At 50.7% G+C, this 27,116-nt stretch overlaps 2 protein-coding genes across 5 annotated transcripts in view; one reads left to right on the top strand and one right to left on the bottom strand.

Annotated features, from left to right (window-relative positions):
- The first annotated feature begins 791 nt into the window (after nucleotides 1–791).
- BACE1 (beta-secretase 1) lies at nucleotides 792–22,455 on the top strand. Of its 2 annotated transcripts, XM_061440424.1 has the most exons (9): nucleotides 800–1,574; nucleotides 16,045–16,133; nucleotides 17,448–17,664; nucleotides 18,129–18,266; nucleotides 18,964–19,098; nucleotides 20,026–20,127; nucleotides 20,452–20,601; nucleotides 20,864–21,035; nucleotides 21,668–22,455. In XM_061440424.1, exons 1-9 carry the CDS (start codon nucleotides 1,314–1,316, stop codon nucleotides 21,907–21,909), a joined length of 1,506 nt encoding a protein of 501 aa, XP_061296408.1. In that variant the 5' UTR covers nucleotides 800–1,313; the 3' UTR covers nucleotides 21,910–22,455. The 2 variants fall into 2 exon arrangements, with proteins under 2 accessions (XP_061296407.1, XP_061296408.1); XM_061440423.1 differs by having other exon boundaries at nucleotides 792–1,574; nucleotides 20,864–22,455.
- RNF214 (ring finger protein 214) overlaps nucleotides 18,549–27,116 on the bottom strand; it is a 51,301-nt gene continuing 42,733 nt past the window's right edge. For all 3 annotated transcript variants that reach the window (XM_061440419.1, XM_061440421.1, XM_061440420.1), the window contains exon 15: nucleotides 18,549–26,538. In XM_061440419.1, the coding sequence (XP_061296403.1) occupies nucleotides 26,473–26,538 (66 nt within the window). In that variant the 3' untranslated portion in view covers nucleotides 18,549–26,472. The remainder of the gene's footprint in view (nucleotides 26,539–27,116) is intronic.

The following is a 27,116-nucleotide window of genomic DNA, read 5'->3' as shown; positions in this document are numbered from 1 at the left end:
TCTGAAATTTGACAATATATTTCACATTTGATAAATAATATGTTAACATAATCATATGACTTTTCTCCTTTTAGCTATTTTAGCTCTAAAGCTTTTTGTTTTAAGCTCTTACCAATTGACATAAAGATACTTCTTGGAATGATAACACTTTAGAGCTATGCATGGCCATAACCTTCAGCTCACTGACATCACAGAAATCAGTAGGGGCTTGAAGGTTCACCTCAATGAGGGTGGAAGTGAGGGCGGGTAGAGCACCAAAGACACAAAAAGATTCAGCTGAGAGAAGCCCCAGGTGGCTCTCACCTGCCTGCAGGTTCAGGCTCAAGTGAAAGCAGACCACTCGCTGCATTTTCCCCTTTGACCTTGCTCTTTCCTTTGGCTGCTAAGAATACCCTTCTAAACCCCTTAGTCTTGCTATCCAAATCTCTGTTCTTAGAAAATGCACCCATTCTTTAAGGTTCAAATTAATTATCACTTCCTCCCACTGAGTCTTCCCAGGGACTCTCCCCACCCCCAAACCCCTACTTCTTAAAGTCCCATCATTCTGAGTGCTGCATGTGCATTTTTTTATTTCTCTCTGTGGCCCCAGGGCCTGGCAGAGTGCCCGGCATACAGTGGGTGTTCCAGAAATGCCCAGTGAAGGACTAACGAAATGAGAGAGGTCAGCCACCACTCCATCTCCACGGCCCTTCCCGCGCTCCCAGGGTTCTGCAGGGTGGACTCCGGCTCGGCAGAGGGCATCCCAGACCCCTCACCAACCCCGGAAGCCAGGCTGCCTGCCGTGGGAGGACTACACTTCCCAGCAATCCCAGGGAAAAGCGAAAACCCTTTGGCTTTGACAGCCACCACCACAAGTCTTTCCGCCTCCCCGGGCTGCCTGGGAGCTGGGAGCTGGGATTATGGTGGCCTGAGCCACAAACGCAGCTGCAGGAGCCTGGAGCCCCTGACCCTTCCCCTGCCGCCGCCCCACCAGGAAGACCAGGAAAGCAGCCTCAGACCTGCCATGCCTGCCCCGCCCAGCCCCCCGGGGGGCCTGAGACGGCCTCTCCCGGACCGCCGCTGAGGCTGGACCACCAGCCAGATGTAGCCAGGCTCCGGAGCCGTCTCCTCCCCTCCTGTCTCTGAGGATCTCTCCTGCCCGATCCCCACCTCCTGGCCCAGGGGCCGGCCGAAGGGCCTGCAGGCTCTGGAGCCCTGATGCCTTCCTGCTCACTCTCCTGAGAAGCCACCTCTAGCACCCAGAGTTGGGGGCAGGCCCCAGGGACGGACGTGGGCCAAAGTGAGCCCAGAGTGCCCCGAGGCCAGGGCCCACCATGGCCCAAGCGCTGCCCTGGCTCCTTCTGTGGATGGGCTCTGGGGTGCTGCCTGCCCACGGCTCCCAGCCCGGCATCCGGCTGCCCTTGCGAAGCGGGCTGGGGGGTGCCCCCCTGGGGCTGCGGCTGCCCCGGGAGACCGACGAGGAGTCTGAGGAGCCCGGCCGGAGGGGCAGCTTTGTGGAGATGGTGGACAACCTGAGGGGCAAGTCCGGCCAGGGCTACTACGTGGAGATGACCGTGGGCAGCCCCCCACAGACGGTAAGGTCGCTGGGCCAGCCCTGCCCTCCCTCCTCATGAGCCGAGGAAGAGAGGCTGGGGGTGCAGCATGCAGGGGGCTCCTGCTAAAATGGGGGCTGCATGGTGTGGGCTGGAGGGATCCTCTCCCAAACATGTCCTCTGGGATCATAGTGGCAGCATTCAGCCCCAAAGCCCCGCTTCCCACTTCCCTTCCCCTCACAGGCTTTGACTGTCCTCCCCTCACTCTTAGTCTTATACACACACACCCCTCAGGAAGGATTTGGGGACAAGAAAAACACGTGGATTGGGGAGGCCTGATCTGGGGAAGAGTCCAAACCACAGGGGCTGTGAACAGGTGTCAGCCCACACCATGCCTGAGTCTCCCCACCCCTTTGCTCTGGATCTTGGTCGCCCAATCTCAGCATCTAGGGTTCTGACCAAGGGATCCTGGCATGAGTTGGATCAGCCCTTTTCTCTCTCTGTCTGGGCAGCCGCAGGGCAGTGAAGCGAGGTTTCTTGTGACCTCCACTCTAGCCAGAAGCTGTGAGCTGAGTGTTGCCTTCGCCCGTCCCTCCTTCCTCCCCACCCCTTTGCAGCCTGCACTCCAGCCCCTCCCCCACCTAATGCCTCCCTGAGCACTGGCCAGAGGGAACTGAACTGAGCCTGGGGAAAGGACAGATTGTAAATTGCATAGAACGAAGGAGCCAGAGCCCCCTTCTAAGCATGAGACTCTTTCCATGAGCTGATAGGTGCTTGGGGGTGGCAGCGATGGAGAAAACACTGCCTGCCAGGTCCCCACGCCCCATGCTTCCTGACAGTCCTCCAGGGTACCTCCTAGGTGGCCATGGAAGGTGCAACCTTTGCGCCCCTGCCCGGGTTGGAGTTGGCCACGAGCAGCCCTCTGCTGGGTTGCTGTGGCTGACCTCTGTGAGCATTTGCCTCCTCGGTGGGGGAGTCTGGGCATGGGTAGCAGGATGGCTGAGTGTGTGCTGGTGAGTGTCACCTTGAATCTGAGCCTGCACATCTCTGAGCCACCCCCCTCCCCCGGATCTGTGTCTGGGAGGCTTGTCCTTGGGAGGGTCGGCCAAGGTGGGAGTGTGTCTATGGGCAGAGGGAACTGCTACACTTCCTGGACTTCTCAACAGCACTTATACCAAATCTGGGGGAGAAGCACACCCCCGCTTTCCAATTACCTGATGGAAGCAAGCCTTCCAAGGTCCATGCCACCCAGGCCTATCTCTCACCCCCACCCCCCAGTGGATCCAGGCTCTGGGCTCCCCCCTTATAGTGCACAGGGGACTATAATCGGACTTGAGGCAGTAGAAGGACAGAGCCTGAATCCAGGCCTCTCGCAGCCTGAGCCAACAGAAGGCCAGGTGTTGTGAGGGAGCAGGAAGCTGTGGGACCAGGTTCCTACTCCCGTTTCTGCTACTGATGCATTGTGCAAATTGTGCATAGATCCTGTGACATGGACACAGGACAGACTGTGGGACCAACAAGAGCTTTGGGGTCAGACAGACCCGGAATGCCAGCTCCACAACCCACAGCCTTTCCTTTTCCCAGCTGTGTGGCCTTGGGAAAATTATATAACCTCTCTGAGGCTCTTGCTGTGTCTTTAAAATGGGTGATATGAGATCTCCTTTGCAAGGTGATAGTGAGGATTAACAGACTTTGTAGGTGAAAGCATCTAAAACAATGCACCTAGACACATACTTGACCGCCAGTAAATGTGAAATCACTTTTTCTAACTTGCCTGGCCACCTCTGCCTCTTCTGTGTTCTGCAAGGAAGCATAGAAACTTAAGTGTTCTGAGCCTCCACATTTTACATGTAGAACATGTAAATGGGGGGCTATTAACCATACTTCCTTCGACCCTTGAGATAAAGTGTACACCCGCTCAGCCCAGGAATTGACAGAGAGCAATTTCCTAATAAATGTCAGCTCCCTCCCCCTCCTTCCCAGGAGAAGGGGAAAGCAGGCTTAAAGTTCAGCACCAGCCCAAGGAGCCCGTGGCAGATGGGGCAACTCTGGGGGTTGTCTTACAGCTCCCAGGCCAACGCCAGCCAGTCTGTGCTCTTCGGTGACTTCAGTTCTCCCCCCAGCAGTCTGGGAGAAGGATGCCCTTTTTCCTGACCCTGGGCTTTGGAAGCACCAAATGAGAACCTGAAAGGCACAGTGCCCTGAACAAGTAACTGTGAAACTTGGGGTGCACTTTCTGTGTGCCAGGCAACTAATTGCTGGATTTGGGAGACTGAGCCACAAAGAGACAGGAAATGTATTTTCTGCCTCAAAGAGCTTGAGTGTGGAAGTGAAAATTTAAGTCCCTGGAGGAGGAAATGGCAACCCACTCCAGTATTCTTGCCTGGAGAATCCCATGGATGGCAAAGCCTGGTGGGTTATGGTCCATAGGGTCACAAAAGGATCAGACACGACTGAAGCAACTTCGCACCACGCACCCATACCTAGGTCAGAATCTCAGGCTGAATCTCAGGTTTGAAAATTACTGACCTGTAATACAGTGAGTGGATTCTGTAGGTGTTTTTTGCTTTTTCTTTTTTAATTTTTTTCCATCTATACTCTTCTGAGGGAGGGGTTCTTTTCTTCACTTTATTTATTTACTTTGGCCGAATCATATGGCATGCGGGATGTTAGTTCCCCAATCAGGGATTGAACCCATGACCACTGCAGTGGAAGTATGGAGTCCTGACCACTGAACCACCAGGGAAGTCCCTATAGATGTCCTGGAGGAGGTAAGAATCAGGCAGTCTCACAGAGATGTGCTGTGAGCATTTGTGAGCAAGGTCTTGAAGGATGGATAGGAGGGGCGAGGCCATCTCAGTGAAGAAAGGTCCCCCCAAACTGCGTGCTTCACTTGTGTATCCACCCCTTCCCACCATCTCCCCGAGACCAAGTGAGGACACAGTGAATGAGAGAACGAGGTGTGTGTGTTTGGTGTACGCGTGTTTGTTCAGGAGACAGTAGGAAACCCAGGCCGGACTTTGGTCTGCCAAAGTGAGGGGAAAATTGAATTTGTGCAGCAGAATGACAAAAGAAGCAATCTTTTAGAAAGAGACATCTGAATTGTAGAAAGAATGGGACTGAGGGATGCAGGTAGCAAGAGGCTCTATCACAAAGGCCCAAGTGTGGAGGGCTGTGACAAGGACGGCGTGAGTCTGTAAGCGGGGGAAATGGGAGGGAGACCGGGCTGCGAGGGACGGTGTGAGGCAGTTAGACCAGACTTGGTAACACTGGTGTGAGGGTGAGGAAGAAGGTGTCAAAGACGATTTCAAGATTCCCATCTGGGATGAATTAGAAAATGACAAGACCATTTGTGAGAAAGTTGGCAGCAGGGGATGGTTTAGGAGTGCGGATATACGAATATATCTTTGTATTTATGGTTACAGCTTATAAAAGTTTTAAAATAAACTCTATATAGATTATTTTGTTCTTTCCAGTAATTCCTGCATTATATAAAAAGGTCTTAACCATTTTAAGATTCTAGCAGAAGAAATGGGGACTGAAAAATAACTGGCCAGTTGGCTGGTCAGTAAACTGGACCCTGTCTCACCCTTGACTTCCCTCTCAGCCTTGCATGTGTGCTGTGCCAAGTCACTTCCATCGTGTCCAATTCTTTGCAACCCTATGGACTGTAGCCCACCAGGCTCCTCTGTCCATGGGATTCTCCAGGCAAGAATACTGGAGTGGGTTGTCATGCCCTCCTCCAGGGGGTCTTCCCGACCCAGGGATCAAACCCGCGTCTCTTATGTCTCTTGCATTGGCAGATGGGTTCTTTACCATTGGTGCCACCTGGGAAAGCCCTACTCAGCCTTACTACCTACCTATTTGTGTATCTTGAAGGAGAAAAGAGTTTATTAGAGAGTTGATTAGAGATCCTGCTTCCATTTTCTCATCTCCCTTACTGTATTCATCAGCATATGTCACTGTTTTTTGTGACATAAAAATTTCATAAAACACCAAGCTCTTGAGGACAATGTCCTTTTTAATTGATTATTTTTCTGCAGGATTTCATTTCTCCTTAGCTAATATCTATGATAGCATCATACTCAGAAAAGGCACCTAAAAAGTGTCCAGCAAATGAATAAATAAAGTGTAAGACTTCTAAGTAGAACTGTTGATGAGCCATTGTAAGTGCAGGACTGGAGCTCTTCGAGAAAGCATTTTCATTCTCTTCGCTTCAATGAAAGAATGTCATCTCATTGGAAAGGTATGCATATCACCATCCAAACAATGGGGCTCATAATTTAACTGTTAGGATTGAAATCTGGTGGTGGTCAATTTTCAGTTTAACAAATATTTTTTGAACACCTACCATGTACAAAAGAGAAGGATATGTCAGTCTTAGTCCTTAGAGCGCTCATGATTTGGTGTAAGACACAGATACGAGTGCCTAAATATCATGTAAGACCAAGTACATTTGGTACAATGAGAAGTTAGTTCTCTGGTGGTCCAGTGGTTAAAACTCCACACTTCCACTGCAGGGGGTGTGGGTTTGCTCCCTGGTTGGGAATTCTGCATGCTGCAAGGTATGGCCAAAAAAAAACCACCCAAAAACCAGAAGAACAGTGAGTCTTAGAAGTATACAGAAAGCAGCAGCTACTTCTGACAGTGTTAGGAAAGGCTTGCTAGAAAAGGTAGCATTTGAATATGGCCTAGAAAAATGAGAAAGCTTTGCTATTTGGAGAGTGGTTGGGGAGAAAAACTTCAAAAAGAGAGACATGAGCTATGCTAAGAAGCTGGAAGTTGTGATAAGGATGCTGTGAGGCTGACTCGAGGTTGGGCTTCATTCTGGAGGCAGCAGAGAGATGGTCTAGTGAATTTTGGTTCCAGGAACACATTTCCAGGCTGCAGGATAACTTGGATGGTCTAGAATCCAAGAAGAGAATCTCAATTAGGACGCATGGGTCTGAAAGAAGATGTGAAGGAGGAGAAGTCTTCAGAGAGATGGCATCACCTGTCCGGTCAACCGGATGTTCCCTGCCCCTGGTAGGGGAGAGGGAAGAGAAGTCCACTTCCTTTGAACTTCTCTGACTGTGTTTGTGTCAGGATACACAACAAAAGGAACAAGCTTTCAAAGCACAACGTGCTTCCCAGACGGTTTAGAGGTAAACAATCTGTTTGTAATGCAGGAAATGCAAGAGACACAGTTGGATCCCTGGGTCAGGAAGATCCCCTTGAGGAGAAAGTGGCAACCCACCCCAGTATGCTTGCCTGGAAAATCCCGTGAGCAGAGGAGCCTGGCAGACTATAGCCCATGAAGTTGTAAAAGAGTCAGACATGACTGAGCAGTTGAGCACGTTTACAGCACAGTACAGTTTACCAAAATTCCATGTTTGTTATTCTGCTTTCATTACACAGGCAAGGTATTAGCATGTCCCTTTTGGGGAGGAGGAAACTGAGGCTCAGAGAGATAAGTGGTTTGCTCCAAGTTATTCAGTTATGGAAGAACAGAGCTGGATTCAAATCCTGATCTTTGGATTCCAAATCCACATACTTGGCTCGTTCCAGCACTCTATAGTCTGGGACATGTTGGTTGACTTTGAGATGCCAGTGGACAATTCTTGTGGATGCAACCAGCTGAGAATGAAAGTGAAAGTGTTTGTCACTCAGTCATGACTCTTTGTGACCCCATGGACTGTAGCCCACCAGTCTCCTCTGTCCATGGGATTCTCCAGGCAAGAACACTGAAGTGGGTTGCCATTCCCTTCTCCAGGGGATCTTCCCGACCCAGGGATTGAACCCAGTCTCCTGCATTGCAGGCAGATTCTTTACTATCTGAGCCATCGGGGAAGCCCTCAGCTGAGAATGGGGATCTAGAAACCAGGAGAGAAGTTGGGACTGGACAGGAAGATTTGAGGATCACCTGCAGAGAGGTAGCTATGGAAGTCAAATTAGCAAACAGACTTATTCTTTGAGAGAATGGAGAGAGAAGAGAGAAATGATTATGGGAAGATTATTGGGTACAGAGATCAAGAGAGCAAAGAAAAGTAATCAGAAAAGTAGAAAACTACAAGTGGGACTTCCCTAATGATCCAGTGACTAAGACTCCGTGCTCCCACTGCAGGGGGCCCATGTTCCATCACCGGTCAGGGAACTAGATCCCACATGCTGCAGTGAAGACTGAAGATCCTGAGTATTGCAAAGACCAGCATAGCCAAGTAAATGAATATTTTTAAAAAGAAAGAAAGAAAACTATGAAGATTCAGGGTCTCAAAACCCATGAAGGGACTTCCCTGGTGGTCCAGTGGCTAAGACTCCATGCTCCCAATGCAGGGGGCCAGGGTTCGATCCCCAGTGAAGGAACTAGGTCCCACATGCTGCAACTAAGACCCGGCGCAGACAAATAAATATGTTCTAAAAAAACAAAAAAACCATGAAGACACGAAGTGGTTTTCCTGACCCCTCCCTAGAATGATTTTCACACTGTGATTTGTGGGATTCTGTAACAGGACCTCAAGGGTGAGGGAGAGGTTAGGAGACAGCTAAGCAGGCAGACCCTGTACCTTCCACTTTTCCACTCACCAGGCACGCCCCAGTCCCACCTGCCTCCAAGTCTCCCAGGCCTCTCAGCATAGGTCAGTTTTGTTTTTAAACAGTGGAATTCCAGGTTTGGTTGATTGACTGGCAGATTGAGTTAAAAGGTTGAAAATTAAATTAATTACAATTAATTAAAAGGTTGAAAACTTTTGAACTCAAAGAACCACCCTTTAAGTTAGACAACCCCAAAACCCAACAACCCCAGACAGTGCTGGCCTCAGCCCTGGGAGGCAACCTCCAGATTGGGGTTTGGGCTTTAACTGTACATAAGCCTCTGCTAGGACTCTCAGGCTGTCCTTTCACGCCTGTCTCCTCCTTCACCTCCCCAGGTCTGGAAGGAAAGAGTTCAGAGCTGGGAGTGGGAGGCATTGAGGAATGACTGTGTCCTCTCACTAAGGTAGGCAGTCAGGAGCCCTTCTTGGGTATCTCTGGTAAAGAGCTAAGCAGAAAACTGGTTAAAAATCCAGGAAGAGAAACATCCCTCAGGAAAGCTTCCTCCCTGACAACTAACTTCTCTGTCTGCTGGGAGCCACCTGGCTTGGGGGCCTGGGCAGTGGGGAGTTCTGGAAACAGACCACTTTCCTGGTCCTAGAGTTCTCTGGGCTTCTCCTGGCAGGAGGCTACCCTGGCTGCTGACCACTGTAACCCCACCACGTACAGGCTGGACTTCTGGGTCGGCCTCTCGGGGTTGGGGAACACTACCAACTGTTTGACTCCAGCACCTGTGGAATTTTCACCAGATAGCCCAAGGCCTGAACCCTGGCGTCTCCTTATGGTTCGAGCAAACAGACCTATGTAGGGGACATAACTGGGCACCACGGGGGAAAGTGGGTATATGCCAGAGATGAGCTTCATTTTCACCTGATAGAGATGATTACAGCCCCTGTAAGCTGTGGATGGGATGAGGTTAGACAACAGGAAGAACACACCATCTAACAGTAAGCAGACAGCAGTGGCTGTGATGCCCTCAGAGCAGGATTTCCTAAGCGGGTTTCGTGGAGACTGAAGGTGCTAAAGAGACACTTCGAGGCAAGGACGGGATGGAGTTACAGGAAGTAAAATCTCTCTTCCAACCACAGCATTTCTGCTTTTTTCTCTTCGATACACTGGAATAATGCATGAGATTGGAAAAAGCTTCTGTTGCTTAAAAAAAAAATTTGAAAACCATTGTCTTAGATCTGTTGTTTCAGAATAGTAGGCATATATGTTTTTTGACCATTTACATTTATCATTGCATTTGAATAGGAAGCACTGATAAATATTAGTTGAGCTGGGTTTGAGCCTAGGGGAAACGGAGCAGCCTGTCTAAAGTGGGAAGGGCACCCTTAGGGTTTGGGATGACCCAGCCTCCTTGGGATTCTTTAAAAAAAAAAAAAAGCCCAAGACCAAGGAGTCTGCTTGCTCCCAGGTATCAATTGCCAGCTTCAGCCTGGAGAGCGAAGTGGAAGCAGAGGATGTCTGGGACAGGAGTCCATTTCTATCAGGTCAGCTGACTTGGTCAAAGTGGGAGGCGCCTGGATGGGACAAAATTGCCAGACTCAGTTCGAGGCAGGAGCTGCGTGCTGCACTGGCCCTCTGCCATGCCCAGCTGCTGACTTGCTCCTTGTGTCCTTCCTTGCCCCTCTCTCTCAGCCTTGGGCAAACTCAGGTCTGGGGATATCCACTTAGGAAAGCAGACGAAGCTGACTCAGAAGCCTCTGGGACCAGCAAGTCCTGAAGTCACTCCAATTGCTCTAAGAACCTGTGCAGCTACTCCGTCAATTTCATGGGTATGGTGGGCATCCACTGTTATCATCACCATACACAGTGTCTGACTGGAAATCACCCCTGAAAGGACCCTAGGGCTGAGAACCAATAGCGAGAATCTATAGTCCCAGAAACCTGCACCAAATGAGGCAATTATGGTTAAGAAAAATCGTTACAGAGCATCTACTAAGAGCTAGGTAAGAACTAGATAATAAGCTCAGAAACGTGCCCCCTGCCTTTGTGGAGCTCGCCATGTGTAGGACAGACAGACATCGGATAAATGGCTTCAAGTTGGATGAGGGGGTAGACGATGCAGCACGTGTTCTTGAGGACTTGTGAGAGTCCAGGCTGGGCTGGGGCGTCAGGGCGAGACCTTTGGGGAAAAGAACGTTTAAATGGTGACTTGGAAGTTGAGCAGAAGTTTGACAAAACAGGGAGAGAACATTTCAGGCAAAGGGAAGGGACTATGAGCAGGTGACAGATGGTTGTGCTCCTGTGAAACTTGAGAAGCATGATGAGAGAGGGGGAGAGAGGGAAGAGATGGCATTTGGAGTTGACTTATGAGTGGTTAGGCATCCCCAACGTCAAGGGTCTCAGGATTTAATTCAGGAAGTTTTTTTTATCAGCTATCTGATGCAGAGTAACAAAGTAAAACAAGTCATCGTCGCTCAGGATTCTGTAGGTTGGTTGTGGCTCTCCAGCAGGCTTACCTGGGCTCCTCACATGGCTGGTGGGTCAGCTGGGGGCCAGATGAAGCTGGGCCGGCCGCACCTCCTTCTCCATGAAGTCTTTCAACCTCAAGGAGGCAAGACAGAGCCTCCTCACGTACAATCCCAGGGCCACACCCCAGGAGGCCAGTGCCCTCCCCGCCCAGTGCACACACACTTACACCTCTGCTTTCCTCCTTTGTTGGTGGCCCATTGGTCAAATCAAGTAATGTGGCCAAGTCCGAGTTAAAGTTACGGGGGATCACACAAGGGCATGGACACAGCAGTAATGATTCACTAGTGAAACAATCTGCCTTTCCTTTCCAAATGAGAGACAGGAATGTCAGGAGATGAAAGAGCAGACTCTCATGGATGGGCAGAACCAAACGACCCAAGCTTTGTGGCTTGTGTGTGTGCTCAGTCGCTTCAGTCATGTCTGACTGTGCAACCCTAGGGACTGTAGCCCGCCAGACTCCAGACAAGATTCTCCACAGAAGAATACTGGAGTGGATTGCCGTGCCCCCCTATAGGGGAACTTCCTGTTGCAGGGATCAAACCCATGTCCCTTATGTCTCCTGCACTGGCAGGTGGGCTCTTTACCACTAGTGTCACCTGGGAAGGCTTGTGTGTAACAGGGATTAAATCCTTTCCCTTGATCTCAGTTTTCTCCTCCGTGAAATGGAAGAAAGGCTCCTACATCTCAACCAAGAGGCTTGTGATACAAGACTATAAGGGCTCTTCCCCATAAACTCTGAGGCCGACACAGAAGGAAACAGACTTTCCTTTAGCAGAAAGAATCAGAGTTACAGCCCCCTCCCAGAGGTATGCAAAAGTGGTAAGACCCTAGCATAGGCTGCCAAGAAAAGTTGTGTTTGTTTGGCCAAAACAATAACTCTTAATAACTGGAGAACTCTCAGAATGAGAACAAGCTCCCATCTCTCCAGGCAAGTAGACAGATGACTCCTGAAGGTTCTTTTCATCCAGAAGAATGGAAACAACTCCCATCTGCTAGTGAGAGCAGGGGCCAAGACAGGTGGGATTTGGGGGACAAGGAGTTTACCCTGAACTCACCAGCTCCATGCCTGTCTCATCATCCAAGATCTGCTGCTGCAAACCCCTCTAGGGGAGCCTTGCTAGTAGAGCAGAATGGGCAGGTGTGTTGGTCCCTGTAGGGCTTGTTAGCACTTCCCTGTGAAGCTACCAGCCCTCAAAGGCCCCCAGGGGCATGCTTGTTTGTTAAGTGATTGGCACTGACCTAGTCCTGACCCCAAGCTGCGGCCCTCTGGGCATCTCAAGGCCAGAGCTACAGAGGCTTCTGAGTTGACCTGGCCCCAAGGGATGGGGAAGACCTAAGATGATTCAAGGACTCCAGCTGCTGCTGCTGCTAAGTCGCTTCAGTCATGTCCGACGCTGTGCGACCCCATAGACGGCAGCCCACTGCAGGCTGCCAGTCAAACCAGTGGCCCTGGTGAGAGGAAGGCAGGTCTGAGCTAGAGCCACACCTATAATCTAAAAACACCCACAGTTTGGGGGCCACTGAGAGATCCCTCCCTCACCCTGAAAATAGGGTACATTAGCTCTTTCCCTTTTTTCCTCTAACCATTCATTAATTCAAGGAATACTTATGAGAATTTCCCTGGTGGTTCAGTGGCTGACTCTGTGCTCCCAATGCAGGGGGCCTGGGTTTGATCCCTGGTCAGGGAACTAGATCCCGCATGCCACAACTAAGACCCAGCACAGCCAATAAATAAATAAGATATACTTATTGCCAGACACTGTGATACGCACTGGGGACACAATGGAGATTTAAAAAAAAATTAGACACAAGGAAAGGTGAGACTCAGTGTCAAGTCCTATGGAAGCATGTTAACAAGAGAATATGACCTGGTCTTTCTCCCTGAGGAAGTCCCTTCTGAGCTCAGACTGAAGGATGATGACTAGACAGAACTGCAAGTGGAAAGGAGGATGGTCCACGTAGAGTGAATGACCCACGCAACAGTCTTTGAGGAGGGACCATGGCTGATTGGAGGACCTGAAATGAGGCCAGTGTGGCTGGTGGGCAGAGGGCTTGGGGAAGTATGGGACAAGCTAGGCTGGCTACAAGGAGGCAGGGTTGGACCATGAAGGGCTCTATAGGAAACATTAAAGCTTTAAATCTTTATTATAATAGCAAAAGGCAAACCATTGACTTGGGAGGGTAACTTGGTCACATCTACACTCTGGAAAGAACATTCTAGCCACAGTACAGAAACAAGTTGGCGAGATCAAGGTGGATGTACCAAGACCAGTTGAGAAGCTATTGTGATATTCTAGGATGAGACGATGAGAGCTCTGCCAGGGGTGGCAAAAGAGTTGGCAAGAAGTGAATACTTTCAGAGGCCTTTAAGCTTAACTGGACAGGACTCGTTGATGCCTTGGATAGAGATGTGAAGAGGAAGGTGTTAGGATGTCTCTGAAGTTGCTGACTTACGGAACAGATGGATGGTGACTAACAGAGGCAACTTTGGAGAAAAGACAGATGGGCAGGACCAGGTAAGGTCAGCCCTGGCCATCCTGAATTTCAGGTGTCTTTGAGGCAGTTCAACAAAGAGTGAAAACCTAGAGCTTTAAGTTCAAGAGTCACAGGGATATACGTGGTAATTACAGCTGCTGCCATGGGTGAGATGGCCTGGGGACAGAGCAGAGTGGGAGAGGAAGCGGACCAAAGCCCAGGCCTTGACATGAACCCGCAGAGTAGACAGAAGATCCATCAGAGAGGTGGGAGGAAAGTATGCCACAGGGGGACAGGGACGAGTGTTTCAAGGAGGGAGGGGGCCTTCCCTGGGGGTCCAGTGGCCAAGACTCCAAGCTCCCAATGCAGGGGGCCCAGCTTCGATCCCCAGTTGGGAAACTAGATCCCACATGCCTCAACCAAGACTGGCACAGTCAAATAAAAAATAACTATTAAGGAGGGAGGGGTCAGCAGCACTGAATGTTCTGGAGAAGTCAAGTGAGATGACGATTAATTTGAAAACAGTCTTTTGTATTTGGTGATGTGAAATCCTTGGTAACCGTAGTAAGGGCTGTGCTAGAGTGGAGGAAGGGATAGAGGCGAGACTCAGTTTGAGGATGGGTTGCGGAATGAGTAGGAGGTGGAGAAATGAAGACAGCTTGTCCGATAACTTTGGCTGTGAAGGGAAAGGAGAGAGAGGGTGACTGGAGGCGGGTGTGAGAGTAAAGATTTTTTTTTTTAATGAAGGGACAAGCATTTATAAATGCCAATAGGAAGAATCGCAGATTTGGGGGTGGGGGTAGGGTGGCATGAGAGTTGAATCCTCCCGAGCTAGGAGGAGGGTCCGCTGAGAGGCAGGACACAGCAAGGACAGGTGGGAACGATAGTCGTGGGGGGTGGGGGGGGTCCATCTGGAGGCCCCCATTTGGTGAAATAAGAGGGGAGGGCGTCAGCTAAGATCTGGCTGCATGTAAACCCTCCCCTTGCAGGCTGCCCAGGGGACTCATGATAGAGATGTGGGAAGGACGGGACCAAAATCACTTCTGTCAGAAGCAGGGTCACAGTGCAAAGGGCAAACTGACAGAAGGACATTTGCTCGGGAGGAAATGGCAACTGCTTTATTTTGGTTTCCCCTTTTTTGTGGAGGGTGCAGAGGGGGAGGCAGGGGGAGCAGTGGGAGCCTGAATTCCTGGTGTGGGGGTGGGGGCGGGGGTTGTTAGAGGGAGGGGGGAGTGGAGGGAGTCTTGCCTCCCTGGGCAGAGTGGGGAGACCTTCCTCAGGTGAGGAGAAAGGCTGGGACTGGAAGGGCACCAGGAGAGACGGCGGCCTCCGGGCTGGGAAGGGAAGGACCTGCAGAGAGGGCTCTTCCCTCTGCAGGAGAGAAATTTGGAATGGGGAGGCCTGAAGCCCCCAGATAAGGCTGCCATTCCAGGGTCAAGGGTGGTTGGTTTCCCCTAGGGCCGGCCAGGCACCCGTGCTCCACGCCAACCCCCCACCCAATCAGGGGCACCAGCTTGTGGAGGAGACCCTCTTTCTTTGGGGTCCACTGGTAACAGGGATCCCTGTAAACCTGAGGCCAGCCCCAGGGTGGGGACCAGAATCCTGGCAGGTGGGGGAGGGCGTCCTGAGGAGTGGGTGGGTGAAGCAGCCTTTTTAATCATTAACCTGGTTGATTGAAATCTGAACTGCTGTGCCTCCTGCTTTATTGATTCTCTCTGAAAGCGCAGCATCTGGGGCTGGTGGCTGCTAAGAGACCAGGGAGAGGGACAGAGGGGAGAGGTAGGGGCTGGGCTGGGGGTATGAGAAGACAGGGGAGCTAGGCCAGGAGTGGGGGCTGGGAAGGGGGAGGAGGTGGGGTCCAAGGGCTGGGCAAGTGGGCACTGGGGGGGGTGTAGTCAGCAGAGCCCCAGAGGACCATTGAGAGCAGGAAGGAGCCAAAGAACCAGATGGTGGGGGGAAACGCAGTGACCTGCCCAGGGTGACAAGGTCAGAGCCTGCACCACAGCCGAGGTCAGCTGACTTCACGGCACTGAGCAGAAGCGATACAGAAATGGAGGGCCCCAAGGTCGGGGGAGGAGCTGAGGCGAAGGACACAGTAAGCCGCCAAGAAAGGACTCTCTTGACAGATCACTGTGCTCCTGGGGACCCGGGCCTTTCCTTTTTGCCTGTGAGGATGGAGGAGGCATCAAAAAATGGCTGACCGCCTGAGGAGGGGTCAGGCCATCTCGGGAGGAAGAAGGACGAGGCGGAAGAGACGAAGACGGAGCTGCACAGCGAGGAACGGCGGGACGACAGCTGTCTGTCTTCGCTGAGCCAACACCGGGGCCTGGGAGGTGGCTTTTCACCAGGACCGCACACGGGGCTCCTGGCTCCCCAGTACCTCTGACAGTGGGCCTCCTACGTCTCGGTCACCTCTGAGACAGAGGGGAGCCCTTCGTGAGGAGCTCCATTCTGGCAGACAGGGTCAGAAACATGTGATCTCCCTGTGCCACCCTGGTACCCACAGCGCCCCTGGCCAGTGCCAGCTCCGAGAATAGCTGGTCTCTGAGCTGGGAGGGGGATGAGCCAGGCTGCCTGCTGGTGACGTGCCCCCTAGAACCAGAGATGAGGGGAAAGGGCGAGCTCTGCAGACAGGCTGGGCCAGGACCCAGGGTGAGGAAGGGCATCTGATGGCAGAAACAGGAATGAGAACACTCACGCGCCAGTGACGTGGCTCTGATGACACAGAAAATGTCCCAGTTCTGCAGAGAAGACAGAAACAGACACAAGGCTTCTGAGGCCATGAGGAGGCTGTCACAGGACGCCACCCTGTGTCTGTGGTCCTGGTACTAACAGGGGCCAGTCTGTCCAGTCCTGCCTCTGGGAGCTTCACCCTGGACACTCCAAAGGGAGACCACGTGGCCGGGGCGGGCCGGGGGTACAGGACAGAGCAACGCAGGGAGTGAGTCCAGGCCTCCTGTCCTAACATCTTTCTCTCCCTTTTCTCTGGCAGCTCAACATCCTGGTGGACACAGGCAGCAGTAACTTCGCAGTAGGGGCCGCCCCCCACCCTTTCCTACACCGCTACTACCAGAGGCAGCTGTGAGTACCAGGGAGAGCAAGGGGGAGGGCCCTTTTCCAAAGACCCAGGGCCAAGGAGGGTCTGGGCAGGGAGGAGCTGCAGGGAGAAGGACCAGCTCCCCAGACAGTGACCCAGTGACAGGAGAGGGGGAGTAGAAAGGTTGGGTGGAATGGTAAGTTAAGGGGCGGCCAGGACACGCTCCAGTTCCAAGACAGGGCAACTTCCCGGGGGAGGGAGGGAGGGAGGAGAGCAGCCCCAAAACTCACAGTACAATCTCGGGGTGCCCTGTCTCTCTGCCTTAACTGAGGGGCGTGGGGGCTCCATCCCACAGACCTCAGTGGCTCGCTGAGCATGCTGCAGTGACAGCTCCCTTTGCTGTGTCCTCACCTGACACAGTGCAAGGAAGCGAAGGACAAGCCTTCCACAATCCCACTGCCTGACCTGGTTATCAGGGACTGAAAGCTAAATGCTTCCCTGTGCATCCCCGGCGTTGCAGCTGGACATGACTAACGGGTGGGAGGGACAGTAGAAGTGGGCTTTTAAGGTATGAGGGGCAGTGAGGGGTGATCTGGGAGCCCCTTTAATAGAAGAGCAGGAAGTGGTGTATCTGTGTGTGAAAACATGTGAGCGGAGGCTGACATCCCATCCCTTGACTTGTAGGCAGATGCCAAAGCCATGTTCTCAGGCCCCTCCGCTTTAACTTTCCAAAGTCAAGAAAACAGTCAGGGAAGGGAGCGTGGTCAGTCCCCTCGCTGCCCCATTACTCACACCCCCACCCTGGTCAGTGTGATCCCACACAGGCGGCAGGACACAGGGTGATGAGCAAGTTTCCTCCAAGAGCTGTGCCTTGCCTACCCACCCTGCTGAGGTGCCTGTGCAAACCCTGTCCTTGGACGAACTTGCTGAAGAGATTCCACACTCACCCCGCCTGGTACTTTCTCTACCACTCAGATGGTACCACCAGGTCCCAAAGCAGCAAGAGTCAATGGCTCCTTTTCTTTAGGAGCGAAATAAGGTCAGGGGGTGAGAGGTGGGAGATGCTCGCTAGCTGTGCCTTCTGCAGAAGCAGGCACAATACACAAAGCCTAGGCTTGTTCTTGCAGGGCCTGAGCTCCAGATCTAGGAATATGAGCTGTGGACACAGGAGAACGAGCCCCAAGCAAGGTCACTTGACATTCTGTCCTGAGTAAATCATCTACGGATGCTCCGTGGAGCAGCCTGACAGCAGCGTGGAGATACCTGGGATGATATTAGGCACCAGGGAGTAGGTAGGATGCCAGATCCCTGTACTGGTTGTGGTTATGCACCCACAGATCTCTGCCTCATTTGCACAGGTCCAGCACGTACCGGGACCTCCGGAAGGGCGTGTATGTGCCCTACACCCAGGGCAAGTGGGAGGGGGAGCTGGGTACCGACCTGGTGAGCATCCCCCACGGCCCCAACGTCACCGTGCGCGCCAACATTGCTGCCATCACGGAATCAGACAAGTTCTTCATCAATGGCTCCAACTGGGAGGGCATCCTGGGGCTAGCCTACGCGGAGATCGCCCGGGTGAGAGGAACAAGGCACTCTGTCTGCATGCTGCACAGGGACAGAGTTGGAGGAGAGGAGGGGCGGGAGGGAACTGAGGGAGGGAGGGAAACAAATCCGTTTAAAGAGCTGCTTGACAGGGGACAGGGTGGCAGTCTGAACTTCATCCCTACAGAGGGCTGAACTATGCTGACAGGTAGAGGAACAGGCTATTTTTCCTACTGACTCTCAGATCTTTAAGAATAAGAGAGAGGCCCCCATAACTCTGAGACAGGTTAAGCAGATGGGAATCAACAATCCTGTAGATCTTTTCTGTTTGCACTGCCAGTGTGCCTTGCTGTCCCTCTCACCACCAAGTCTCAGTACCTTAAGATGGTCTTTCCCCAGGAACACCCTCCCAAGTTTTGCTTTTGCCCCCTGCCCCATTTCTCTTTCCACCGGGGCCCTCTGAGCCAGGACTCACTCCTTGTCTCTCTCTGCCACAGCCCGATGACTCCCTGGAGCCATTCTTTGACTCCCTAGTGAAGCAGACCCACGTGCCCAATCTCTTCTCACTGCAGCTCTGCGGCGCTGGCTTCCCCCTCAACCAGTCGGAAGCGCTGGCCTCAGTTGGAGGGAGCATGGTGAGTAGGTCCTAGGAGAGGGGAGCCCCCCTGCTTCCCACCCTCTGAGGCTCCACCACAGCCTTGGGCTCCACTACTGAGAATCAAGAGAAACCTCTGTATAGTCCCCACCTCCACTTTTCTTCTTCCACCCTTGTCTTCTCTGCATCATTCCAGAAAGGATTTGAGGCTCCTATGGTAAACTTGGAAAGGAGGAGAGAGGATTAGGAAAATTTCAAAGGAAGTAAAAATAAGGCCTCTCAAATCAAGATGATTCAGTCTGACGATCAGAAGGCAGAGATGTAAGGAGTTTAAAAGTCCATTTATTAATTAATTAGGACAACTGGTGAATGGTTCTCTATCTCCAACAAGCAGAGAAAATAAAACTTGTAATATAAGCAAGTTATCATTCACTCCACATTTACTGTGCCGGTTTAGGTTTAAATAACTTTATATCAAGGGTTGTGTGATTCTGAAACAAGTAATTAAAAATCCTGGAAAGCCTCCTCCCCTGAACACATCCTTGACACACTGAAGAGAGCATCGATCGCTTTAGGACGGGGTCTGATTAGATGCAGGAAAATGAGAACGCGGATGTGCAGAGGGCTCTGCCCTGCCGCCCCCTCAGCCCCTAAATGGCTGCTCCTACTGCTGGCACTCTGGGTGACTTGCTGTCCTTCTGTGTCGGCTCATGGGTACTGCCTTTTTTTTCCCCTAGATCATTGGGGGTATCGACCACTCGCTGTACATGGGCAGCCTCTGGTATACTCCCATCAGGCGGGAGTGGTATTATGAGGTGATCATTGTACGGGTGGAGATCAATGGACAGGATCTGAAAATGGACTGCAAGGAGGTAACAAAACCCAGGGGGAAGCAGGGAGAGGTAAGGGGGAGCAACAGAGCATGAGGCCAGACCCTGAGTTATGAGGCTGGGAGGATAAGGCATAGGGGCAGGACCTGCAGGAGGGTTGGGGGCTGAGCGCGGGACTGCCAGGAACCTAAAGGTCACAGCAGGACCAGAGGTTTAACGTGGGACCGGGGCCCACGTGAGTTAACGTCTCGTAAGGAAAAAGCGCGTCTTGCTTTGTGACCCTGGGCGAGTCGTCCGAGAGGCAGAGTGACCCGATGCTGTAGAAGGCTCTGGCTTCAGAGTCAGAGCCTTGGTTTCTAGCTCTGTTCTAGCTACATGCCCTCAGGCAAGTTACTATGCTGTGTTTCAGTTTCCTTATCTGCAAAATGGAAGTAAAAACAGCTTTTCCAAAGACTGGTGAAAAGAGAGAAAATGAATCAAGTGTTTAGCCCAGTGCTTGACACACAGCAGGAGCCAGCAGTTGAACTATTTGGGCATTCCTTACCTAGATTCTTAATGTACATTCAGTTAGAACAGATGCAAATGTATTATGAAAAGTTAAAAGTATTATACAAGACGTTTTTATTTTCAAGATTTGGAGAATGTCTACCCACCTAAGAAAATACGAGTTAACGTTTACTGACTGCTTCCTATGTGCCGGGCACAATTCTCAGCACTTCAAATATATTAATTTATTTAATGCTTATAATAACTCTTTGAGGTAGGTACTATTATTATCCTCATGTTACAGATGAGGAAACTGAGGCACAGATGTTCAGTAACTTGCCCAAAGAGATCCACCAAAGAAGTGGCAAAGCCAGGATGCCAACCCAGGAAAGACCCTAAGCAGTCAGACTCACCCCTCCAATTCTGGCCAACGCCTGGCATCAAAAAGGCTTTTGATATGCTAACCTGTCTTTTCCCTCTCAGTACAACTATGACAAGAGCATCGTTGACAGTGGCACCACCAACCTTCGATTACCCAAGAAAGTGTTCGAAGCTGCTGTCAAATCCATCAAGGCAGCCTCCTCGGTCAGTGGGAGTAAGGACTGGGGTACAAAGATAACAGTGTCACGGGAAGTCATGAGGGGCACAGTCCTCCAGAAGAGCCAAGACGCCTACCCTCAGAGCCCTCTACTTAGATCGCTTGAAAGTGGTTCTCTTCCATGGGCCTGTCTGTTTGCACACAGTCTCCCTGGTCAGTTTTAGCCTTCACTCTTGCTCTCTTCCTCTAATCCTTGGGTTTTGGCTTAGCTTCCCTTGGTTTAGATACTTCATGTCTAGGGCCCAGTGAGTGTGATCTGAAAATGGGAGGGGTGAGGTGGTCTCACTGTTATCCCTTTCTTGCCAACACAGACGGAGAAGTTTCCAGACGGTTTCTGGCTAGGGGAGCAGCTGGTGTGCTGGCAAGCAGGCACCACCCCATGGAACATTTTCCCAGTCATCTCACTCTACCTAATGGGTGAGGTCACCAACCAGTCCTTCCGCATCACCATCCTTCCACAGGTATGTCCCTAGCCTTAATCAGTGGGATGCCAGGACGAGAACAATGTACATACTAAGAGATAGTCAGCAGGCCTGGCTTCCTGGAACTTGGAAGAGAAAATAGATGAGGGCCCAGTGGTAAAGGGCTTTGGGGGAAACCAAACCCGTGGAGCTCAGGGCTGGCAAAGGAAAACGCAGCCGAAGGGCATCGACAACAAGAAGGCAGAGATGGTGTGGAAAAGAGGAAAACACGAACTCTCACCCTGTGACTGCTTATCCTTAGCAATACCTGCGGCCAGTGGAAGATGTGGCCACCTCCCAAGACGACTGTTACAAGTTCGCCATTTCACAGTCATCCACCGGCACTGTCATGGGAGCGGTCATCATGGAGGGCTTCTATGTGGTCTTTGATCGGGCCCGGAAACGAATTGGCTTTGCTGTCAGTGCTTGCCACGGTGAGAGCACCAGGGATGAGGGTGTGGGGTCAGTCTACTCACCCTGTCCAGCGGTGAGGGCACAGGCCCCCATCGGCCTGGGAGGGAGGTACCTCAAGCCAGAGGCCACCATTGTGCAAAAGCTAGCGTCAGTGCTTGTGCTTCTTGTGGTCGCTTGGCATGGTGACCCCTGCCTGGACTGGCAACCTCTGTTGGAGACTCGGAGCAGTAACATTTGCTTCGGCACCCTGGAAAGCTCTAGATCCACAGGCAGCAGGCTGGGCCAGCGGTGACCCTGTCAGCTGCCGTAAGCCAGAGTTGAACGCGACTAGCAGGGGCTTGCCACTGAATTTCAGCAGGAGCAGGTGAGTTTACTAGGTATACGTGGGGTTGGCTTTTTGGTCAACTTAGAATGACTGGATTTTAGGTATCATTCCTACTGGACAGGGAGACAGGAAAAGGTTGCTGCCCCCAGTAACCTGTGGGGGAGAGCCGTGCCTCCACTAGCACTGGCTGTCTGTCCTGCTTCTAAGAATCACCCAGAAGGGAGATTTACAGCCTCCTCAAGGGCTGGTTTCAAGGCCTGTCCCAGGAAGTTCGTTTTGCTGTGTAAATCCTAGCTGCTTTGTGACTCACATATGCCCTTTCCCCAGTGCACGATGAGTTCAGGACAGCAGCGGTGGAAGGCCCTTTCGTCACCCCCGACATGGAAGACTGTGGCTACAACATCCCCCAGACGGATGAGTCGACCCTCATGACCATAGCCTACGTCATGGCCGCCATCTGCGCACTCTTCATGCTGCCCCTCTGCCTGATGGTGTGCCAGTGGCGCTGCCTCCGCTGCCTGCGGCACCAGCACGACGACTTTGCTGATGACATCTCCCTGCTGAAGTGAGGAGGCGTGTGGGCAGGAGAGAGCGATCCCCCCGAACCACAGCTGGTGGTTCACTCTGGTCACCAGGAGGAGACACGGACGGCACCTGTGGCCGGGGCACCTCAAGAGCCTTGCCCACCCACAAATGCCTCTGTCTTGACAGAGAAGAAAGAAAAGCTGGCAAGGTGGGTTGCAGGGACTGCACCTGTAGGAACCAGGACAGGGAAGAAAAAGTACTCTGACAGCGGGAATACTCTTGGTCACCTCAAACTTGAGTTGGGAAATCCTGCTGCTTGAAACTTCAGCCCTGAACCTTTGACCACCATCCCTTTATAGAGTCTCCAACCCAAAGTATTCTCCTTTTCTTACTTCTGGAAGTAAGGTGACCCCCCACAGGTGTCTGCAGTACCCTGGCAGAGCGAGGGCGAATCCCGTTTCCCTGCTGGCTAGTCAGCGGGCACGGATGGACGCACAGTTTGCTATTTGCTTTAGAGATAGGGACTGTATAGACAAACCTAACCTTGGTGCAAAGACTGCCTCTTGAATTAAAAAATTATTAAAAAACAATTTGTACAAATAATTTGTACAAACGGGGGTGGCTGGATGAGGAGACAGAGAGGGAGTGCAAAGACAGGGAACAGCTAGGATCAATGCTAGGCAAGGTTAGAAAGTGCCTGCTCGCTAGGCCCAGTTTTAGACAGCATCTCCAAGACAGAACCCATCTTCTAAGATGGGTGTTGCTTCCCAGTGTCTTCTTTTCTGTGGTTGCAGCCTGACCAAAAGTGCGATGGGAAAAAGGGCTTCTCTAGCCAAAAAGCTCTTTTTAGCTCTCTTAAAGGAAAAGTGCCCACTAAAAGGTTCCATCTGACAAATGAGTTTCTACCTTATTAATTCCTTGTCCCTACCCGAACCCTCTAGTCTACATGTGATAGGCAGCACTGAAACATCCTCAACCCCCAGGAGCCCCAGATGCCCTACGGGAAATCAGCCAGAAGAGAGCAAATACAACAGGGCTGCACTTTGTCTTCCTGGCTGCCTGTTCACCCCAACCCCGCCCAAGCCCCATTCCTCCGGAGCTTCGCAGCTGAGGTGCTAAGAGCAGATAGGAGTCCTCTCCTCTCTAATCCTTGAAAGCAGAATCCTGGAGATTCATTCAACAGGTACAGAGTTGATGCTCTGTACCCCTGCCTGGATTTCTTTCTGTTCAGCTGTAAGTGGTAGTAACATCTTGACATAATCATAGCAGCTTCATTGCCTTCTCACCCTCTCAAGGTCGCCCTCGTTTACTTGGCTAAGGCATCCCACAGTGGCACCAGTATTATGCCAAGAGTGTCAGGAACGCAGGGCTTTCTGGCTCCAGCAGCATCACCTTTAGGAACTAGGCTGCGTGGAGAAAGGATGGCAGATGCCAGGCATTCTGATCCCCTTCACTGCAAGAGTCCCTTGATGGAGGCCATCCTTGGCCCCATCCTCCTCTTTACTTCCCATTCCTCATATGACTTGGGCACCCAGGCTGGTTCTTGGGCCAGGCAGTGGGGACCAAGTTCATTTCCTCCCTATCAGTTCTAAGCCAGTTGACTAGACCAGTGTTAGTGGGAAGAGCTGAATTCTCTGACTGTTCCACTGGATCCTATTCCTATCTGGTCAACACACTGCTTCCAGGTATGGAACCTGCAGAGAGTGGACATACCTGCAGAAGAGGCAGAGGGAAACACAAGGAGGGCCTCGGGAGATCCTGGCCTCAGTCAGCTGCCCACAAGCCATAAACCAATAAAACAAGAATACTGAGTCACAGTTTTTTATCCGAGTCCTCTTCATTCCCACTGCACTTGATGCTGCTCTGGCTGGCTGGGAACACCCCATGACCACAGAGACTGACAGGAAGATTGGAGACTGTCCACTTCCGGTTCCGAACTTACTGTGTAAATAAACTTCCAGAATTGCTTCTATGAAATGAAAATGCCACGTTCTGCTTTATAATTCTTGAACCATGTTGGGGAAAACTGGCTTTCCCCAGCTCTTTCCAGGGCATAAAACTCAACCCCTTCATTAGTAAGACTCGTCTGATTTTTTTCTTTAAAAGAGAAAACTTGTACTTATTTTTCTTTTCATGGTTTCTTCCTTTCTTATCCTGAAACCATGAACTCTGAAGTGTAAAAAAAATCTTGACCACAGCTTCTTGCTTGTAAAAATATGTATTATATATTTCTATTTTTAAATCTACACCAGAAAAATGACTGTGCCATCCCCACTCACTGCATCAGAGGCCTTCCCTGTGGGTCTACATGGCTTGTACCAGTGCAGGCCAGGGGACAGAGGGAAAAGGGAGAACAATGGAGGCCAAAACGTAAGTGTTGCTTTTGGATGGATCCTGAACAAGAAAGCGGAGAGCGATGATGAGACCCGGCCCCCACACACACCCTCCACCACACTGTCCCCCTGTGGCAGCCGGCTTTCCAGGGGCTTTCACTAGGAAGCAGTTAAGCCCCCTATACCCTCCCTTTTTCTCTTTACTCCTTTGGTGTCAAGGATTTGTGGAAAAGAAACAGAATATTCTTTATACCCATTTCTAATTTCTAAATTTTCATGGGATATTGAAAAATACAGCAAGTGGCCGGAAGGCTGCTGCAAAGTTGAGGGGAGATAAAATCTTAAGATTCCAAGATAAAAAATGAATCCCTCCCCCAAGTGAAAAAAACAAAGAACTGGTCTTCCACATTGCCGCCTTCCCTGTTCATGATAGCTGCCAAACGGGAGACATTAACATGTCATTAACCAAAAAAAGTGGGTCATCTGACCTCTACAGTGGGGAGTGTTCAGGCCATTTCAGTCACCCTACAAGATGCCAAGGAGATCCCGGGAAATCCAGCTCCTTATACTGATGCCAGTCAGTAAACCTGGGCAAGTGAGACAAGAGAGGAGAAAGAGTATGTTCATGACCTGACAGTCCCGGGTGAAAGACAAAGTAGGAAGAGTCACATGAACACAGAGGAGAGAATTATTTGCTCTGACAGGAAAAGTCTTTGCTACCCTCATAACTACTGCCAGTGCCAGTAAGCATTTCCAGGTCCAAGAATGGGAAAAATTCAGCTGTTGGTAATACAATAATATCCTTTCCCTGGAGCTAATTTTTTATTAATGCTTAATTTTTACTTGGGCTTTCCTGGTAGCTCAGCTGGTAAAGAATCCGCCTGCAATGCAGGAGACCCTGGTTCAACTCTTGGGTCGGGAAGATCCCCTGGAGAAGGGATAGGCTACCCACTCCAGTATTCTTGGGCTTCCCTGGTGGCTCAGCTGGTAAAAAATCTGCCTGAAGCCATTGCAAGAGTAAAGATAAAAGGATAGGAAAAAATTCAAAGCTCTAATAGAAACTCAGCTTTCCCAAGTATAAACCTAGGAACTGGAAGTGCTCAGTAAGAAGAGGTGGAAAAATGACTCAGTTCCAACTAGTTATCCACAGAACAAATGACTTATAAACTTGAAATATAACTTCCCTTCTTCATATTACTTTGGTCTCCATTTTCTCCCTGATAGGAAACATGTCCCCATAGCTTTCTGGCTTCAAAAATTCAAACCTATATCCCATGATCATTCTGAAAGTAATTTTGCACAGACATCTCCTCACCCCAGTGCCTGCCTGGAACTCACTCAAGGTCACCAAACAACTTGGTTGTGAACCAACCGCCTTAACCTTCAGGGGGAAGAGGGAATAGCTAGACCAGGAAACTGGAAGTGAATGGGGAAAAGGTGAGGACTTCACAAGCTTGGTCTATGAGAGCTTGATCAGAAGCCAAGGCAGTGGTGGAAACGGAGGGCATGGCCCAGAACAGACCTGTGGGCTGTGCTAGTTTCTAAAGAGATGACTACCCAGGAAGCAGGGAGGACAGAAGTCTGTGGGAGGCATGGGGGCAATGGGACCTGGTTACACTGTTATTCTTGGACTGTGAATTTTGCTGATGTAAAACAGACTATTCTGTAAACCTAATGTCATGTACAAATAACAAGTGTTAACGCAGTAAAACATTCAAAATGAAAAGTCAAACTGTCAGGGTTACATCTTGTTTTCCTCAATCAGTCTCATTTTCTCCATTTGGAGGAGAGGGGCTGAACAGCACTGAGGCTTCCGGAGGCTTTCAGTGAGCAAGGCATCTGGCTGAACAGCAGGTGAGCACCAGGGTTCAAATCTGCATACATGAGCCTTAAGAAAATGGACTAGAGGCTGAGCCAAACCAAAGCAGGGTGACCGTAGAGCAAGAGCAGCTTCCTAGCTGGTTTTTACATGTATCTGAAAACAGCCCTAGGCAGGAATATCGTAATTTCAAGGCCAAATGAAACATCACCTTACCTACAATCTGCTTCCCCCAGAGGACCTGCAAGGTGAGGGGGACAGACCATTTCTGCATAATATACATACTTTCATTTACGAACATTTGAATACAGACTTTCTATACACACATTACCTATATAATAAAAATGTACATGGCATGAGTATATGTCACTGTATAAATATAGAGTTTTAGAAATCTGGAACCCGCGCATCCTGTTCACATCAGTTTCTCCTCTTCATCCTCCCAGTCAGGTCCGTCATTTAAGAGTTGGACAAAAGGGACAGGTATCATTTGTGTTGGTCTGGGCCCAGAATTTGATACACTGGAAAGAAAGAGAGACATACCTCAGGTTGCTCTGAAAAGATGGAGAGGGGTGGAGAGTGTGGTTAAGGTTTTCAACAGGTGCATGGAACGTTAACTAAGTCAGAAAAGCTCACTGGAGGACCTGAGGGCTGGTTCACTGGCTTTTACCTCCAGAAGAGTCTTCAGAGCAGGTGAACCTGATTTTTTTACAAGGAACACTAAAAACCAGCTCATCACAGTGTGAAGCTGCTTTCTGTTGACTGACTAGGCTTGCTGCTTCTTACAATCCATTCAGGATATGCATTGCCCTCAAATCTTATTCAGGGTTTTCCCTTCCTAAGAATTTAGATGTAAATTTAGTTTCTACCTCTTAGAAACACAAAATGAACAAAACAAAATAGTAAAAAGGAAATCATCCCGGGTGCTAAGAGACTTAACTCAGTCTGGTAACATAAGAGATAGGAATAACTTGTCAGTTGGCGAAGATAATCTGTAACAGGTGAGTCGTCAAACTATTTTATTAATGGAGTTACATATTTCATATTCAAGTTCCCTATCCCATTCCTGTCACCTAAGCAAAATCTCTTGGGAATGGTA

Source organism: Bos javanicus, chromosome 15 (genome assembly GCF_032452875.1).
Source record: "Bos javanicus breed banteng chromosome 15, ARS-OSU_banteng_1.0, whole genome shotgun sequence".
NCBI classification, from domain to species: Eukaryota; Metazoa; Chordata; class Mammalia; order Artiodactyla; family Bovidae; genus Bos; species Bos javanicus.
Note: the sequence above shows the minus strand (reverse complement) of the source record. Positions and strands in the feature narration are given on the sequence as shown.